This window comes from Ornithorhynchus anatinus, chromosome 1, assembly GCF_004115215.2.
Source record: "Ornithorhynchus anatinus isolate Pmale09 chromosome 1, mOrnAna1.pri.v4, whole genome shotgun sequence".
Classification (NCBI taxonomy): domain Eukaryota; kingdom Metazoa; phylum Chordata; class Mammalia; order Monotremata; family Ornithorhynchidae; genus Ornithorhynchus; species Ornithorhynchus anatinus.
The window spans coordinates 136,234,015-136,253,121 of NC_041728.1; the positions used below are offsets into that span (position 1 = coordinate 136,234,015).

The following is a 19,107-nucleotide window of genomic DNA, read 5'->3' on the forward strand; positions in this document are numbered from 1 at the left end:
TAAGACCACGAGTCCCATGTGGGACAGGGACTGTGTCCAACCTGATTAGCTTCTATCCACCCCCACACTTAAAAAAGTGCCTAGCACATAGCAAGTGTTTAACAAGCACCATTTAAAAAAGAGTTCTCTAGGCCTAGAGGGGGAGATAGACATTAACATAAATTATGGATAGGGGAAATGGATATGTACATAAGTGCCATGGGGCTGAGGGTGGGTAACTAAAAAGTGCTTCAGATCAGAAGCATAGGCAAGGAAGAATTTTAGGAGGGCTTTGAAGGGGGAGAGTAGTGGACTGTTGGATATGAAGGGGTAGGGAGTTCCAGGGCAGAGGGAGAATGTGGGCAAGGGGTCAACAGCGAGATAGATGAGACCGAGGCGGGTGGCAGGGAGGTCAAGTAGTAGTAATAGAATAGTATTTATTAAGCACTTACTGTTCGCAGGGCACAGTATTAAGTTCTGGGTGAGGTGGGAATTAAACACACTCCTTTATCCATCACGAGGCTCACAACTCAGGGTCAAAGAGGAGGCTGACCCAGTAGTCAAAGTGGGCTGGTTGGATCTACATAGCAGCAGTTTGGATGGAGAGTGGCGGATTTTAGTGACGCTGTGAAGGTAGAACCAACGGGATTTGGTGACAGACTGAATATTTGGGTTGAATGAGAGAGATGAGTCAAGGATAACGTCAAGGTTATGGGCTTGTGAGACAGGGAATATGGTGGTGGCCTGGGAGTCAGGGAACCTGGATTCCAATCCCGGCTCTGTCACTTGCCCGCTGTGTGACTTTGGGCCAGTCACTTAACTTCTCAGTGCCTCAGTTTCTTCACCTTTAAAACAGAGATTCAGTACCCGTTCTCCTTCCCGTTAGAGGTAGGGGTGGGACAGGGACTGTGTCTGACCTTATTTTCTTGTATCTATTCCACCGTTCAGTACAATGCTTGTCACGTAGCACTTTACAAATGCCACAGTTATTATTACAATGATGGGAAAGTTGTGGGGAAGACAGATTTTAGAGGCTGTAGACAGACTGTAGCACACAGGCACTCTAGACTAAACTTGTGGGGGCAGGAACTTGTCTTCTCTCCTAAGTGCTTAGTACAGTGCTCTGCCTACAGTAAGTGCTCAATAAATACCATTGATTAATTGACTGATTGAGAGGGTTTGGGTGGGAAGATGAAGTTTCAATCCCGATTTCACCACTTGTCTGCTGAGTGATCTTGGGCAAATCACTTTACCAGTTACCTCATCTGTAAAACGGGGATAGAGACTGAGCCCCCTGTGGGACAGTGACTGTGTCCAACCCAATCTGCTTGTATCCACCCCAGAGCTGCAGTGTCTGGCACAAGCCTGTTTTCAAAACACCATTTTAAACTCAAGAAAGATGCCATGTCAAAGAATCAAGTGAAAGAACAGATAGGTAGTGAAATCGATGTTGAGGTGACCGTATCATCAAGATCACCCCCAAAGTCGGGTTTCTGAACTACCTACTTTTTAAAATCAGACTGGGCACAAAATCCTTCTGAACTCTGTAACATCTCCACACGCTCTAGTCTGTGGCCTGCTAGCCTTCTTCTTCGGTTCCCAAAACAGAACACACAGTGATTATTACTGTTATGAGGTGTTCGGTTTTGGACATGTTAAGTTAGAGGTGTCAGCGGGACTTCTGGGTAGAGACGTCCCGAAGGCAGGAGGAAATGCAAACTGCAGGGAAGAAGGGTGGTCAGAACTAGGGAAGTAAATTTAGGAATGATTCAAGTAGAAATGGTAGTTGAAGCTCTGTTAGTGAATGAGTTCTTCTAGGGTGTGGGTGTAGACGGAGAATAGAAGGGGACTCCTAAGTGAACCCTGAAGGACTCTCAAAGTCAGAGGGCGGGAGGCAGAGGAGGAGCTGGTGAAAGAGATTGAGAAGATAGGAGGAGAACCAGAAATGGACTGGAGCTGAGGAGAGAAGTGTTCCCAGGAGAACAGGGTAGTTCACAGTGTCAAAGACAGCAGAAAGGTCAGAGATCTATTTATTTTTATTAATGATGGGTATATATCTATAAATCTATTTATTTATAATGATGCTACTGATGCCTGTTTACTTGTTTTGATGTCTGTCTCCCCGCTTCTAATAATGTTGGTATTTGTTAAGCGCTTACTATGTGCAGAGCACTGTTCTAAGCGCTGGGGTAGACACAGGGAAATCAGATTGTCCCACGTGGGGCTCACAGTCTTAATCCCCATTTTACAAATGAGGTAACTGAGGCAGAGAGAAGTTAAGTGACTTGCCCACAGTCACACAGCTGACAAGTGGCAGAGCTAGGATTCGAACCCATGACCTCTGACTCCAAAGCCCATGCTCCTTCCACTGAGCCATGCTGTTCTAGGCCGTGAGCCTACTGTGGGCAGGGATTGTCTCTATTTGTTGCTGAACTGTACTTCCCAACTGCTTAGTACAGTGCTCTGCACACAGTAAGCTCTCAACAAATATGATTGAATGAATGAGAATTAGGATAGTGGCAGTTGGATTTGGTTGGAAGGAGGTTATTGTTGAAATTAGAAAGAAGAGTTTCTGTAGAGTTGGTGGAAGTCAGATTACAGAGGGGGTCAAGGAGAGACTTGGAGGAGAGGAAGGGGAAATGGCAGGTTTAAACAATTTGCTTGAGGCGTTTGGAAAGGAAAGGTAGGAGGGAGATGGGACAATAACTGGAAGGAGTTGTGGGGTCAAGGGAGGGGTTCCTTTTAGGATAGAGGATACATGAACATGTTTGAAAGCAGTGGAAAAGGAGCCACTGGAAATTGAACAGTTGAAGTTGGCCAGCTGGGAAGGAAGATGTAAGCGGGTGAGTTTTTTATGAAGGGATAGGGTCGGAGATGCTGGTGGAGGGGCAGTATTTGAAAGGAGGTGGGTGATTTCCTCTTAAGATACTGCTGGGAAGGGAGGTGTGAAAGAAAAGGGAAGGAGAGGATAGGATCGGAGAGGTCCAGGACTGATGATTTCAACTTTAACGATGAAATAGGTGGCAAGGTGATTCTGGGCACGGGATAGGGGAGATGGGGAGGTGGGTATTTGAGGAAGAAATTAAAAGACTGGAACAACTGGCATGGGCAATGGAGCAGGGGAGTATGGTAAAGGATTGTTGCTCAACACAGGAGAGGGCAGAGTTAAATAGGTGAGAAGGAGTTTGAGATGGATGAAGTTAGCCTGGTGTTACATGGATTTCTGCCAGGAGCGCCACAGCTCGAGCATCTGCTTGGGGGTACAAGATCAATGGAGGGGCAGGAGAGCGTGGAAGTTGAGTTCAGGGAGAGGGAGAAATCGAGGGCTTCGATTTGAGTGTCGACTAAAGATAGATTGGGTACGGAGAACGAAGGGGGAATGATGACTTTGGAAAATTGGAGGGGGTTTGTTCAATCTTCACAACATCGCTAAAATCTGCCCTTTCCTCTGCTATCGTGTTAATCCAAACACTTATCCTATCCCACCTTGATTATTGCATCAGCCTCCTTGCTGACCTCCCTGCTTCCTGTCTGTCCTCACTCCAGTTCATACCTCATTCGACTGCTTAGATCATTTTTCTACAAAAGCGTTCAGTCATTCTTCCCCACTCCTCAAGGACCTCCAGCGATTGCCCATCCACCTCCATATCGAACAGAAACTCTTTACCATTGACTTTAAAGCATTCAATTATCTTGCCTCCCGACTCCCCCACCCCCTTCCCCGGTCCCCACCTTACCCTGTGGCTTTCCTACTATAACCAAACCACACACTAGGCTCCTCTAATGCCAACCTACTCACTGTACCTCGATCTTGCCTATCTCTCTGCTGACCTCTTGTCCACATCTTGCTTCTGGCCCGAAATGCCCTCTCCCTGCCTATCCGAGAGATGACCACTCTCCCCACTTTCAAAGCCTTATTAAAGGCAGTGGATACAAGCAGATCAGGTTGGACACAGTCCCTGTCCCACGTAGGCCTCATAGTCTTATTCCCCATTTTACAGATGAGATAACTGAGTCTCAGAGAAGAGAAGTGAGTGAGAAGTGAGAAGCATTCATTCAATAGTATTTATTGAGCACTTACTATGTGCAGAGCACTGTACTAAGTGCTTGGAATGTACAATTCAGCAACAGATAGAGACACTCCCTGCCAAATGATGGGCTTACAGAAGCAGCATGGCGTAGTGGATAGATCACGGGCCTGGGAGACCGAAGGTTATGGCTTCTAATCCCTGCCCTGCCATTTCTCTGCTGTGGACCTTGGGCAAGTCACTTCACTTCTCTGGGCCTCATTTACCTCATCTGAAAATGGGGATTGAGACTGTGAGCCCTACGTGGACAGGGGATGTGTCCAACTCTATTTGTCTGTAACCACCCCAGTGTTTAGTAAAGTGTCTGGCACATAGAAGCTCTTAACAAATACCATAATTATTATTATTAAGTAGCAGAGTTGGGAATAGAACCCATGACCTTCTGACACCCAGGCCTGTGCCCATGCTCTATTTACTATGCTATATTGCTCAAGTTGAGGTCGGTTCTGTTCTCTCTCTTCTTACTTTGACTGTGAGCCCCATGTGGGACCTGATTATGTTATATCAACCCCAGGACTTAGTACAGTGCCTAGCATTTAGAAAGTGCTGAACAAATACCAAAAAATATTATTATTACCTCAAGAGTGGCCAAATTGACAGGGACTTTGAGCAGAGAGAGAGGCGACATTGAGACTGAGCTCTTGGTGTCATATTAGGCATAATTAGATTGAACAAGAAGCTTTATGTGCTAATGAACCGAATTCTTAAAAATTATCTAGATATTTCAGATAAAGTTACCATTATCTACCTGGGAATCATCTAGGAATTTTGTTATGAATAAAAAGATCCTAAAGCACGTGAATCCAGCCTGCTTTTCCAATTCACAGGGAGGGAGTCTAACAGGCAGATATGAAACCTTTCCATCCCAAATGATCAATCCTCATCACAGGGTCTTGTCTCATGCCCTCGAGTCGTCTCCGACCCATAGCGACTCCATGGACATATCTCTCCCGGAACGCCCCACCTCCATCGGCCATCGTTCTGGTAGTGGATCCAGAGACTTGGTAAAAATACGGAAGCGGTTGGCCACTGCCTCCTTCCATGCAGTCAGTTCGAGACTCCGCCCTTGACTGTTTCCCATGAGTTTTCTCTTGTAGCGGATTGTCTGCTACTCACAGAAATCTCTAAATAACTTGGTATTAATTTAGATGGCTCCACCAAAATGTATTTTATCTATGGAACATTTTCCTAATAGGGCTTTAGTTGGAGTGGGGAAGAGCTGGGGTATAGGGGTTTCCTCTCTTGCATACTGAAGGATTTTAATTTAAATAGAATTTTTCAACTAATTGGATCCCTGCTGAGTTATTCACACTTTTCTTCCCCTAAGGTAATGCACTTAATGTCATGGATCTCACAGTGTGGGAAATTTTCAGATGAACTCTTCTTGTTCGAGCTGCTGTCTTTCCTGGGAGACACCCGAATCGCAGTTGACATTACTTCCAAATTTCACACCGGAGCACGTGGGAGATAGGGAACGTGCCTACTTACTCTGTTATAGTCTGCTCTCCCAAGCGCTTAGTACAGTCTCTACACACAATAAATAAATAAGGTGACGGGAATGCATTTCATGACTGCAGAGCATGAGCAGAGGTAACGTAGAGGCAAAATCCAAATACTGCCAAAGGCTCAGAGTTTTTGCAGTCCATGCGTGGCCTAGTGGATAGAGCACAGGCCTGGGAGCCAGAATAATCTGGGTTCTAATCCCTTCTCTGCCACTTGTCTGCAGTGTGACCTTGGGCAAGTCACTTCACTTCTCTGTTCCTCAGTTACCTCATCTGTAAAATGGGGATTAAGACTAAAAATTAAGGATTAAAATGGGAAGCAGCGTGGCACAGTGGAAAGAGCACGGGCTTTGGAGTCAGGGCTCATGAGTTCGAATCCCAGCTCTGCCACTTGTCAGCTGTGTGACTGTGGGCAAGTCACTTCACTTCTCTGGGCCTCAGTTCCCTCATCTGTAAAATGGGGATTAAGACTGTGAGCCCCACGTGGGACAACCTGATTCCCCTGTGTTTACCCCAGCGCTTAGAACAGTGCTCGGCACATAGTAAGCGCTTAACAAATACCAACATTATTATTATTATTATTAAGACTGTGGCTCTCTCCAACCCGATCTGCTTGTATCCAGCCTGGAGCTTAATACAGGCCGGCTCTCTACTATCACAATCATTATTATTATTATTATTGTTGTCATTATTAGCTCAAGTGTGATTCATTCAATTGTATTTATTGAGTGCTTACTGTAAGCAGAGCAGTGTACTAAGCACTTGGAAAGTACAATTTGGCAACAGATAGAGACAATCCCTACCCAACAACAGGCTCATATCTATGCGGGCTTTCCCAGGTCACAATTTCTGAGCTCCGCCAGAAAATCCCAAGGCAAACAAAAATCACATTTTATTCGATTCAGTTTAATTCATTCCATTTTTTTCCTATTTGAGAGGGAGTTAATATCCATGTGGTTTTCAAAATCTGCTCTATTTGATTTAAATAGTTATCTACCACCTTCAAACCTGTAAGTGACAAAATATCTTCTCCTTCCCACAGGCCTGTCAATCTAGTCCTGGATTAGCTCAAAAGCAGCCTTCTCTCTGCAGATGACAGGTGACAGATATGAAGATGAGGGGTTAAGAAGCAGCAGTTAGGAAAAGCAGCATGGCCTAGTGGAAAGACTATGGGCCTGGGAGTCAGAGGACCTGGATCTAATCCATTTGCATCAATATAAATAAATAGGGAAGGAGCTCATTGGAAAGAGCCCGGGCTTGGGAGTCAGAGGTCATGGGTTCAAACCCTGCTCCGTCACTTGTCAGCTGTGTGACTTTTTGCAAGCCACTTCACTTCTCTGTGCCTCAGTTACCTCATCTGTAAAATGGGGATGAAAACTGTGAGCCCCACATGGGACAACCTGATCACTTTATATTCCCCCCAGCGCTTAGAACAGTGCTCTGCACATAGTAAGCACTTAACAAATGTCATAATTATTAAATAGACTTTGCCGCTAACCTCCTCACTGTGCCTCGTTCTCGCCTGTCCCTCCATCGACCCCTGGCCCACATCCTACCTCTGGCCTGGAATTCCCTCCCTCCTCACATCTGCCAAACTAGCTCTCTTCCCCTCTTCAAAGCCTACCGAGAGCTCACCTCCTCCAGGAGGCCTTCCCAGACTGAGCCCCATTTTCCTCTGCTCCTCCCCCACCTCCATTGCCCCTACACCCTCCCTCTCCTCTACCCTCTTCCCCCCCACAGCACTTGTCCCCAAGAGGCCTTCCCTCTCCTCTTCCCCCTCTACTCCCTCTGCCATCCCCCCTTTACCTCTCCGCAGCTAAAGCCTCATTTTCCCCTTTTCCCTCTGCTCCTCCACCTCTCCCTTCCCATCCCCACAGCACTGTACCCGTCCGCTCAACTGTATATATTTTCGTTACCCTATTTATTTTGTTAATGAATTGTACATCGCCTTGATTCTATTTAGTTGCCATTGTTTTTATGAGATGTTCTTCCCCTTGACGCTGTTTAGTGCCATTGTTCTTGTCTGTCCGTCTCCCCCGATTAGACTGTAAGCCCGTCAAACGGCAGGGACTGTCTCTATCTGTTGCCGACTTGTTCATCCCAAGCGCTTAGTACAGTGCTCTGCACATAGTAAGCGCTCAATAAATACTATTGAATGAATGAATGAATGAACTTGTGTATATTTGTACACATTTATTACTCTATTTTTATTAATGATGTGTGTATATCTATAATTCTATTTATCTATTTTGATGGTATTGATACCTACCTACTTATTTTGTTTTGTTGTCTGCCTCCCCCTTCTAGACTGCGAGCCCATTGTTGGGTAGGGATTGTCTCTATCTGTTGCCCAATTGTACTTTCCAAGCACTTAGTACAGTGCTCTGCACACAGTAAGTGCTCAGTAAATATGATTGAATGAATGGATGAATCCCGGCTCACCACTTGCCAACCATGTGACCTCGGACAAGTCGCTTTACTTTTCTGTGCTTCAGTTCCTTCATCTGCAAAATGGGGATTCGATACCCGTAACCCTTCTTAATTAGACCTTGAGCCCCACAGCACTAATGTACACTATAAACTCATTGCGGGCAGGGCATGTGTCTGTTTATTGTTGTATTGTACTCTCCCAAACACTTAGGACAGTGCTCTGCACATAGTAAGTGCTCAATAAATAATAAATGAATAAATGGGCCTCCCAGTAATTCATTTATTTATATCAGTGTCCTTTTTTCCTCTAGACTGGAAGCTCACTGTGTGCAGGGAATGTTTCTACTAACACTGTCCTATTGTATTTTCCCAAGCGCTTAGCACAGTGCGCCACACTCGTAAGCGCTCAGTAAATGCTATCTATTGATCGATGTGAGACTTGATGACTTTGTATCTACCCCATCCTTAATATTCATTCATTCAGTCGTGTTTACTGAGAGCTTATTGTGTGCAGAGCACTGTACTAAGTGCTTGGGAGAGTACAATACAACAATAAATAGACACATTTCCTGCCTACAACGGATTTACAGCCTAGAGTGAGGGAAGCACATAACTCATAGCACCGGTATTATTATGATGAAGAAGGAGCTTTACACAACAGGGCTGATCCAGGCTGTGAGTCGGTGATGACCTTTTCCTCCCCTGAAAGGAACAGGATGGCATTAGCACCTTTTTCAAAGCTTCATGGAAAAATCTCCTCTCAGTTTCCCAGCCTTCGGCCATAAAGGGAAACAGACGGCACAGTGTGAATCTTGGGTGATACGTTTCAAAGGCAAATTTCAAAAGCGATCTGAAGCATTATCCACCCACTCCGAGCTTGTACCTGCTACTCACCGGCAGGCCAATTCAGCGCATGTACAACAGTCAAAAAAACTCCCTTTATTCCTGGTGGAGCAAAGAGGTCGTGGGCCCATCCAGCCTGGCCCCGTTGTCCCCGCCAACAACTACCCCTGCCCAGAACCTCTGAATTTGTCCACCTCCCGCAGCAGGCCCTCCTTCTCAGAGAGAGGATAAAGGGAACGGTAAAGGCCAGAGATTCTGCTACTCTGACGTTCCTCTGCCCTCTCAGGATCACACCTGGAGAGTTTCAATTCTCTCAGTGGAAAGAGCCTGGGCTTCGGAATCAAGGGTCATGGGTTCGACTCCCGGCTCTGCCACTTGTCAGCTGTGTGACTGTGGGCAAGTCACTTTGCTTCTCTGTGCCTCAGTTCCCTCATCTGGAAAATGGGGATTAACTGTGAGCCTCATATGGGGCAACCTGATTACCCTGTATCTCCCCCAGCGCTTAGAACAGTGCTCGGCCCATAGTAAGCGCTTAACAAATACCAACATTATTATTACCAGTCTCGGCTACGGGAGGGAGAGTCAAGCAGAGGCCTGTCCATTCCATTCCTAGCTTGGGCAGTGGCCAGCGAGTGGAAAGCCATCTGCTACAAGTCAAAACTCATCTGTGCTAGGCAGCAGCGGCTCGGGAGAGAGTCGAGGGTGGAGGTTCAAGCTTACTGGGCAGTGGTAAACCACGTCCATATTTTTACCAGGAAAACTCTACGTAGACACCGCCAGAACGATTGCAGATGGAGGTGGGGCGTTCTGGGAGAGATGTGTCTGTGAAGTCGCTATGAGTCGGAGATGACGCCACAGCATAAGACAAGATGTTCCTCTACACCGTAAACTTGTTGTGCACAGAGAACGTGTATAATAATAATAATGTTGGTATTTGTTAAGCGCTTACTATGTGCAGAGCACTGTTCTAAGCGCTGGGATAGATACAGGGTCATCAGGTTGTCCCACGTGAGGCTCACAGTTAATCTCCGTTTTACAGATGAGGTAACTGAGGCACAGAGAAGTTGTGACTTGCCTACGGTCACACAGCTGACAAGTGGCAGAGCCGGGAGTCGAACCCATGACCTCTGACTCCGAAGCCCAGGCTCTTTCCACTGAGCCATGTTACTCTGTCATACTGTACTGTATTCTGTAGAGAAGCAGCATGGATTAGTGGATAGAATATGAGCCTGGAAGTCAGAAGGACCTGGGTTCTAATCCCAGCTCCACCATTTATCTTCTGTGTGACCTTGGGCAAGTCACTTCACTTCTCAGGTCCTCAGTTACCTCATCTGTAAAATGGAAATTAAGACTGTGAGTTCCACAGGGACAGGGACTGTGTCTGACCCAATTTGCTTGTATCCACCCCAATGCTTAGTACAGTTTCTGGCACAGAGTAAGTGCTTAACAAACACCAAAATTATTATTACTCTCCTAAGCTTCTAGTACAGTGCTCTGTACACGGTAAGTGCTCAAAAAATACCATCAGATTGGTCAGGGCAGGTTTTCTGACCTGGGTTGCCTGAGGGAGGTATTTGGGACTAATTAATTATTAATTTGCTAAGCACTTACTGTGTGTCAAGCACTATTCTAAGTGCTGGAATAGATAGGTACACGTTAACTGGTTGGACACAGTCCCTGTCGCACACGGGGTTCACGGTCTAAAAAGAAGGGAGAACAAGTACTGAATCCCCACTTTACAGAAGAGGAAACGGAAGCACGGAGATGTTACGTAACTTGTACAAGATCACGCAGTGATCACTTAGCAGAGCTGGGATTAAAATTTTGGTCCTAGGCCCGTGCTTTTTCCACTAGGCCACATTACTTCTCTCTCAATCCTGTCTTGTCTTAGGCTGTCGAGTCTTCTCCAACCCACGGCGACGCCAAGGACGCTTCTGTCCCCGAACGACCCACCTCCATCTGCAGTCATTCTAGTAGTGGATCCATAGAGCTTTCTTGGTCAAAATATAAAAGTGGTTGACCATTGTCTCCTTCCACGCAGTAGGCGCTTAGTAGAGTGTTCTGCACATAGCAAGCACTCAATAAATACGATTGAATAACTGAATAAACCTAAGTCTCCGCCCTTGACTCCCTCCCATGCCGCAGCTGTCCAGCATGGGTGAGTTTTGACTTGTAGCAGATTGCTTTCCACTTCGCTAGCCACTGGCCAAGCTAGGAATGGAACGGACAGGCCTCTGCTTGACTCTCCCTCTCGTAGTCGAGACGGATAAAGTACTGGAAACTCTATCAATCAATTAAAATCAATGCAATCAATTAAAAGTGTTGATTAAGTGTTTACTCTTCAGAGCCCTTTACTAAATGCTTGCAAGGGTACAAGAGAGTTAGTAGACATGATCCCTGCCATCAAAGAGCTTACGATGTAGCGTCGGAGGCAGAAAGTAAAATGAATTACAGGTAGGGGGAAGCGAGAAAGTACAAAGATTTTTACATTATTGTCAGAGTGAAGAGGAAGCGGTTATGTGGAGGGAAAATGGGGGAATGGGAGTCGGGTGGGGAGATGAGAGATTAATTAGGGAAGATCTCACAAAATGAGGAGAGCAGTGATATGGAAGGTGAGAAGAGGGAAGGAGTTTCAGACAGAAAGGAGAGCGTGAGCAAAACGTTGATGTGAGAGAGACAAGATCAAAGCACAGTGAATAGGTTGGTTTGAGGAGCAAAGTGTGCAAGCTGGGGTATAGTGGGAGAGGAGTGAGGATAGCAGAAAGGCTTAGTGGATAGAGCATGGGCCTGGGAGTCAGAAGGACCTGAGTTCTAATCCTGGTTCAGCATATAATAATGTTGGTATTTGTTAAGCGCTTACTATGTGCAGAGCACTGTTCTAAGCGCTGGAGTAGATACAGGGTCATCAGGGTGTCCCACATGGGCTCACAATCTTAATCCCCATTTTTCAGATGAGGGAACTGAGGCCCAGAGAAGTGAAGTGACTTGCCCACAGTCACACAGCTGACAAGTGGCAGAGTCGGTATTCGAACCCTTGACCTCTGACTCCCAAGCCCGGGCTCTTTCCACTGACCCGTGCTGCTTCTCTTATGTTTGCTGGGTGACCTTGGGCAAGTCATTTAACTTCTCTGTGCCTCAGATAACCTCTTTTGTAAAATGGGGATTAAGACTGTGAGCCCCATGTGGGACACAGGGACTATGTCCAACCTGATTAAATTGTATCTACTCCAGCGCTTAGAGCAGTGCTTGGCACAAGGTAAGCTTTTAATGAATACCATAATTTTAGATGGGGGGCAGAAGGAGCTGAATGAGTGGGGAGTGATCTCTGCTTGATATGGAGAGGAATGGACAGTCATTGGAGATTTTTAAGGAGTTGGAAAGATGTGCACGAAATGACTGAAATAGGCAGTCCTTCTAGCCAGTGAAACGGGGCTCAAGGAATCTGGAGGTCCAGGAACTAAGTTCCTTTTCCCCTTCTTCCCACCGATCTGGCAGATCAAAATAGGGAAAAGAAAATTGTGGCCCACTGAAACATCTGGTCACTGCCCTCGACATCCCCTTAGCATTCCCACACACCGTTACCGAAGGACTTTCTGCCTGCCCTCCGTCTGTTCTGTGCACACCAGGATAGGTATAATAATTGCGGTACTTGTTAAGTACTTACTATGTGCCAGGCACCGTGCTAAGCGCTGGGCTGGATACAAGCAAATCGGGTTGGCCACAGCCCCTGTCCCACATGGCGATCACAGTCTCAATCCCTATTTTACGGATGAGGGAACCGAGGCACAGAGAAGTGAAGTAATTTGCCCAAGGTCACCCAGCAGAGATGTAGTGGAGTAAGGATTAGAACCCAGGTCCTTTTCCCTCATCCACTCAATCGTATTTATTGAGTGCTTGCTGTGTGCAAGGCACTGTACTAAGTGCTTGGGAGAGGACTATATAACAATGAACAGACACATTCCTGCCTATGACGAACTCACAGTCTAGTCGGGGAGACAGACATTAATATAAATAAATAAATTGCACATATATACAGATATAATAATAATAATAATAATGTGGGTATTTGTTAAGTGCTTACTATGTTCCGAGCACTGTTCTAAGCGCTGGGGGAGATACAAGGTAATCAGGTTGTCCCACGTGAGGCTCACAGTCTTAATCCCCATTTTTCGGATGCGATAACTGAGGCACCGAGAAGTGAAGTGACTTGCCCAAAGTCACACAGCTGACAGGTAGTGGAGCCGGGATTCGAACCCATGACATCTGACTCCTAAGCCCGGGCTCTTTCTACTGAGCCACGCTGCTTCATAGCACATATATATATATGTACATATGTCTATATGTACATATATATATGTGCTATGGGGATGGGAGGAGGATGAATGAAGGAGCAAGTGAAGGGAGTGGGAGGAGAGAAGAGGAAGGCTTCATCAGGGAAGACTTCTTGGAGGAATCCTTTTGACTCCCAGGACCGTGCTCTATCCACTAAGAAATGCTGCTTTTTTGCTAGGAGATAATAAGAATAAGAAGAAGAATGGTATTTGTTAAGCGCTTACTACGTGCCAAGGACTGTTCTAAGTGCTGGGGTGGATACAACCTAATCAGGTAGGACACATTCTTTGTCCCACATGGGGCTCACACTCTTAATCTCCGTTTTACAGATGAGGTAACTGGGGCCCCCAAGAAGTTAAGTGACTTACCCAAGGTCATATAGCAGACATGTGGCGGAGTCAGGATTAGAACCCAGGTCACATCTCCTCCAAGAGGCCTTCCCCGATTAAGCCCCCTTTTCCCCAGCTTGCTTTCCCGTCTGCATCATTTATGCACTTGGATCTGTGACCTTTGGACACTTGGTATTTGCCCCAGCCCCAACCGCACAACACTTATGTACATATCTTCATTCATTCATTCAATAGTATTTATGGAGCGCTTACTATGTGCAGAGCACTGTACTAAGCGCTTGGAATGAACAAGTCGGCAACAGATAGAGACGGTCCCTGCCGTTTGACGGGCTTACGGTCTGATCGGGGGAGACAGACGGACGAGAACGATGGCGATAAATAGAGTCGAGGGGAAGAACATCTCGTAAAAACATTGGCGACTAAATAGAATCGAGGCGATGTACATTTCATTAACAAAATAAATAGAGTAATGAAAATATATACAGTTGAGCGGACGAGTACAGTGCTGAGGGGATGGGAAGGGAGAGGGGGAGGAGCAGAGGGAAATGGGGGGAAAAGAGGGTTAAGCTGCGGAGAGGTGAAGGGGGGGTGGTAGAGGGAGTAGAGGGAGAAGAGGAGCTCAGTCTGGGAAGGCCTCTTGGAGGAGGTGAGTTTTAAGTAGGGTTTTGAAGAGGGGAAGAGAATCAGTTTATATTGTAACTTATTTATTCATATTGATGCCTGCCTCACCCTCTAGACTGTAGGTCCCAAGTGCTTAGTACAGTGCTCTGCACATAGTAAGTGCTCAGTCAATAGGAACGATTTCTTGATTAATTGCTAGGCAGCTGTTTGGGTCTGTTGCCCTCCTCATTTTTGCCCCGCTCTACAAGGGGATAGTTTCATTTCAGGAAAGAAACGGAGTGCAACGACCTGGCATAATTACTTTCCTAAGAATTGCTTGGCAAGGCCTGGAATATTTCGTAAAATCCATCTAATGGATCACTAATATGAGATCTCAAAATGCCATCTGGGTCATCTCCACCTCTTCAAGGCTAACTCAAGATAGGCCCGAGCAGATTTCTCCAGGAAAACAAGAGCCACATCAACAAAACCAAAACATAATCGTCAGACAAGTGAAAGAACCGGCAACGAGGAACATTTTCCTATTGAACACGCAAAACATAACCGCTACTTTTCCCGGTCACTTATCTGGGGTCGAGGCATGCTACTCAGGCAATGAATATTTTGTCTGTAATCACTTCCTCCTCGTCCGTTCGCCAAAGAATCCATGGGAACCCATGTCTCTGTTTCAGAACCTCCCCTCTTCTTACATGTCTTCCAGGGATCGAGTTCTTTCTTGCACGGCGTCTATATCGACTTCCAGATCAGTGAGCCAGTTCCCCGTGACCCACCTGAAGGACGAGGACCGTGTCTAATTCCGACCTGTGTGTTCCCTCCCAGTGCTTAGTTCAGCGCTCTGCACTCAGTAAGTGCTCGATAAATACTGTTTTGGCTCCTGTCTGCTCAGAAGTCAGACACTCTTGCCTCATCTCAGCTACGGGCTGCCTAGTTAAGGGCTGTTTGCTGAAATCCACACTCGTCCTCGTGGCTACCAGGGATTGAACTGTGCCGATCTTCGCTAGGGCCGATCAGACTGCAGCCTGAGAAGCTACGTAGAATGTAAGTAAGCTCCCTGTGGGTAAGGATTGTTTCTACCAACTTCCTGGTATCGTACTTTCCCAAGAGTAAGCTTTTTTATTTTAATAGTATTTGTCAAGTGCTTATCTTGTACCAGGTCCTGTGGTAAGCATCGGGGGTAGATAGAAGCGAATCAGGTTGGACACGGGGCATGATTGGAGCAATAAAATGAAGATTTTAAAAAATCTGGTAATTCAATCACTAGACTGGCAACACTGCCTTCTTGGGGCTGCAAATATAAAATTTCCAGCACTCTTTCTGCCTCTTTGGTGTTCTGGGCTCAAGTCGTTTAAGCACTTTTTTTTATGGTATTTGTTAAGCACTTACTATGTTCCAGCTCTGTAGTAAGTGCTGGGGTAGATAGAAGCTAATCAGGTTAGACACCATCCATGTCCCACATGAAACTCCAAGAACCCAGGCTTGGGAATCAGTCATGGGTTCTAATCCCCGCTCCGCCACTTATCAGCTGTGTGACTTTGGGCAAGTCATTTAACTTCTCTGTGACTCAATTCCTTCATCTGTAAAATGGGGATTAAGACTGTGAGTACCACGTGGGACAACCTGATTACCTTGTATCTACCCTAGCGCTTAGAACAGTGCTTGGCACGTAATAAGTGCTTAACAAATACCATCAATATTATTATTATTATTAATCCCCTTTTACAGATGATCTCTCCGAGGCCCCGAGAAGTGAAGTGATTCGCCCAAGGTCACACACAGCAGACAGGTGGCGGAGCCGGGATTAGAACCCAGGTCCTCCTGACTCCCAGGTTCGCGCTCTATCCACTAGGCCGCTCTGCTTGGATTGCGTCCACCAACTCTGTTATATCATGCTCTCCTAAGAGCTTAGTACAGCTCTCTGCACACGGTCAGGGCTCAACAGATACGATCGATCGATCGATCCGATGGTTCGTCCATCACTTCCCGGCTCTCTTGCCAACCTCGGGACAGCGGGAGGGTGAAAATCGAGGGCGGGCGAGGCCGAGACCCGTCGGCTTCACCCCGGGACCGTCACACTCACCTGATAGAATGGAAGCGACGGCCGCGATGATAAAGGACACGATGACCCCGGGGCCCGCCATCTCCTTGGCCACCAGGCCGGACACCACGTACATCCCGGTGCCCACGCAGCTGCCCACCCCCAGGGAGATCAGGTCCACCGTGGTGAGCACCTGGGCGAGCTTGGTCCCGTGAGACGTGGTGGTCCCGGTGCTCTCCAGCATGGACTCCACGGGCTTCGTGCGTAGGATCCTGGAGTGGACAGCATACCAAGCGGCCCCCCACTGGACCCGCCGCGGGGCCATGGAGGCGAAGAAGCCGCTCATCCTGAGACGATGGAGGGGGAGAGGCTGACGTCGACTGATTCGTGGGAACTCCCCAGGCGCTCCGCCAATGGATTTAACAGAGCTCAGAGCCCAAGTAGTCACTGCCTTCTCTCATGGAAGGCCCCGGGAGATCTTAAGACACATTCTCAGCGGGCCGATTCTGTTTCTCACCTGAATTCTTTGCCGAGGCCTGGGAAAAAAACAAGAGACAAGGGAAGGGGTGAATGAGACCATAATAATGATGGTATTTCTTAAGCGCCTACTAAGTGCAAAGCACTGTTCTAAGCGCTGGGGGGGTGGTACAAGGTGATCAGGTTGTCCCACATGGGGCTCACAGTCTTCATCCCCATTTTACAGATGAGGGAACTGAAGCTCAGAGAAGTGAAGCGACTTGCCCACAGTCACACAGCTGACAAGTGGCAGAGCCTGGATTCGAACGCATGACCTCTGACTCTCAAGCCCGGGATCTTTCCACTGAGCCACACTGCTTCTTTCGTCTCCAGAAGTTGATGATGGAGAAGAATCATCCATCCTGGGTTCTTGGAGTTTCATGTGGGACATGGATGGTGTCTAACAGTGCTTGGTATTTGTTAAGCGCTTACTTTGTACCGAGCACTGTTCTAAGCCCTGGGGTAGACACAGGGTAATCAGGTTGTCCCACGTGGGGCTCACAGTCTTAATCCCCATTTTACAGATGAGGTAACTGAGGCACCGAGAAGTTAAGTGACTTGCCCAAAGTCACACAGCTGACAAGTGGCCGAGCCTGGATTCGAACCCATGACCTCTGACTCCAAAGCCCGTCCTCTTTCCACCGAGCCATGCACTTACTATGTGCCAAACACTGTTCTAAGTGCTGGGGTAGATATAAGGAAATCAGGTTGGACACAGTCCCTGTCCCACATGGGGTTTGGAGTCTTAATTCCCATTTTACAGAAGAGGTAACTGAGGCCCAGGGAAGTTAAGTGACTTGCCCAGCGTCACATATTCATTCATTCATTCAATATTGAGCACTTACTATGTGCAGAGCACTGTACTAAGCGCTCGGAATGATCAATTAGGCAACAGATAGTGACAATCCCGGCCCAATGATGGGCTTAATTAATGGTATTGATCAATGGTATTTACTGACTGCATCCTAGGCGCAGAGCACTGTACTAAGCACTTTATAGGATCGAACATTGATGCTGAGCTGACGTTCATCTGGCTAGTGATTCATCAAAAGTTTCTTTTTGAATCCTTCTGCCTACACAATCCTTAGGTATTAATAATGCTAATTAATGCCGCTCCTTAGCACTTGACGTAACTCTTGTCAATTCTCGGCACCTTTGCTGGACGTGGATTAATTACAGAGTCAGGTGAACTGTGACAGTTTGGTTTGGCGGGAATTTGGTGTCAATCCTTGTTCCACTTCAGGCTCAAATGGGAGTTTTAGGTGCACTCCTTTTATTTTATTTCATCGGGTGGCATAGTAGAAGGACATAGCACAGGATCTACAGCGTGGACCTGAGAGTCAGAAGGACCTGGGTTCTAATCCCCCTCCCCCATTGTCTGCTGTGTGACCTTGGCCAAGTCACTTAACTTCTCTGTACCTCTTATCTATAAAAAACGGATCATAGTCCCTGTTCTCCCTCCTTCTTAGACTGTTAGCCCCATGTGGGACAGGGACTGTGTCTAACCTGATTATCTTCTAACTACCTCAGTGCTTAGCGCATTCATTCATTCATTCAATCATATTTATCGAGCGCTTACTGTGTGCAGAGCACATACTGCTTGGAACACAGTAAGGGCTTAATCAATGCCCAGTTACTGTTATCGTTATCACTGGGCTTGGCAGTGCCAAAAATATAATAATAATGTTGGTATTTGTTAAGCGCTTACTATGTGCAGAGCACTGTTCTAAGCGCTGGGGTAGATACAGGGTCATCAGGTTGTCCCACGTGAGGCTCACAGTCTTCATCCCCATTTTTCAGATGAGGTAACTGAGGCCCAGAGAAGTGAAGTGACTTGCCCACAGTCACACAGCTGACAGGTGGCAGAGCCGGGATTCGAACCCATGACCTCGGACTCTCAAGCCTGGGCTCTTTCCACTGAGCTACGCTGCTTCTCGACAAGAAGAACAGTGAACGCTCAAAAAATACGATTGACCGACTTCCTAATTGTGCAGCGGGGGCCTGTGGTATCCTTCAAGACCCATCCAACCCTTACCTTCTGCCTGGAGTGTGATTTTCTACCCTTCTCCTATTATCCGGTGCTTGACTTGTAAGGAAAGAAGCTCCCAGCCTCGGCAAATCTCCCAATTGCCATTTGAATTCGGGATGAGTTTGAATGTGTGATGGTATCATTGGTATTATTACCAAGAACTTGGTAATATCAACAAATATCAACAAGAGTCGATGTAAACCTACCGATTTTTACATCCACCCGTGGAGAAAGTGGTGGATGTTCATCAAAATTAGCGCACTCTCTAATTTGTACTAAGAGAGGACTGGCTCTCCGCTCATTCCACCGTCTGTGTCCGAACACTAACTTTGTCCATATTAGTCCGTGTTTGCAAGGACTCTGAGCGTTGACAAGAGTTACA

General features: G+C 46.8%; 1 protein-coding gene across 2 annotated transcripts in view; it reads right to left on the reverse strand.

The window, feature by feature from the left end:
* Positions 1-19,107, reverse strand: part of SLC7A14 (solute carrier family 7 member 14) — a 152,718-nt gene that overhangs the window by 78,905 nt on the left and 54,706 nt on the right. Inside the window, exon 1 of one of the 2 annotated variants that reach the window (XM_029074582.1) lies at positions 16,223-16,526. In XM_029074582.1, the coding sequence (XP_028930415.1) occupies positions 16,223-16,526 (304 nt within the window). Of the gene's footprint in view, positions 1-16,222; positions 16,717-19,107 lie in introns of those variants that run through there. The other variant, XM_029074577.2, reaches the window with a different exon arrangement.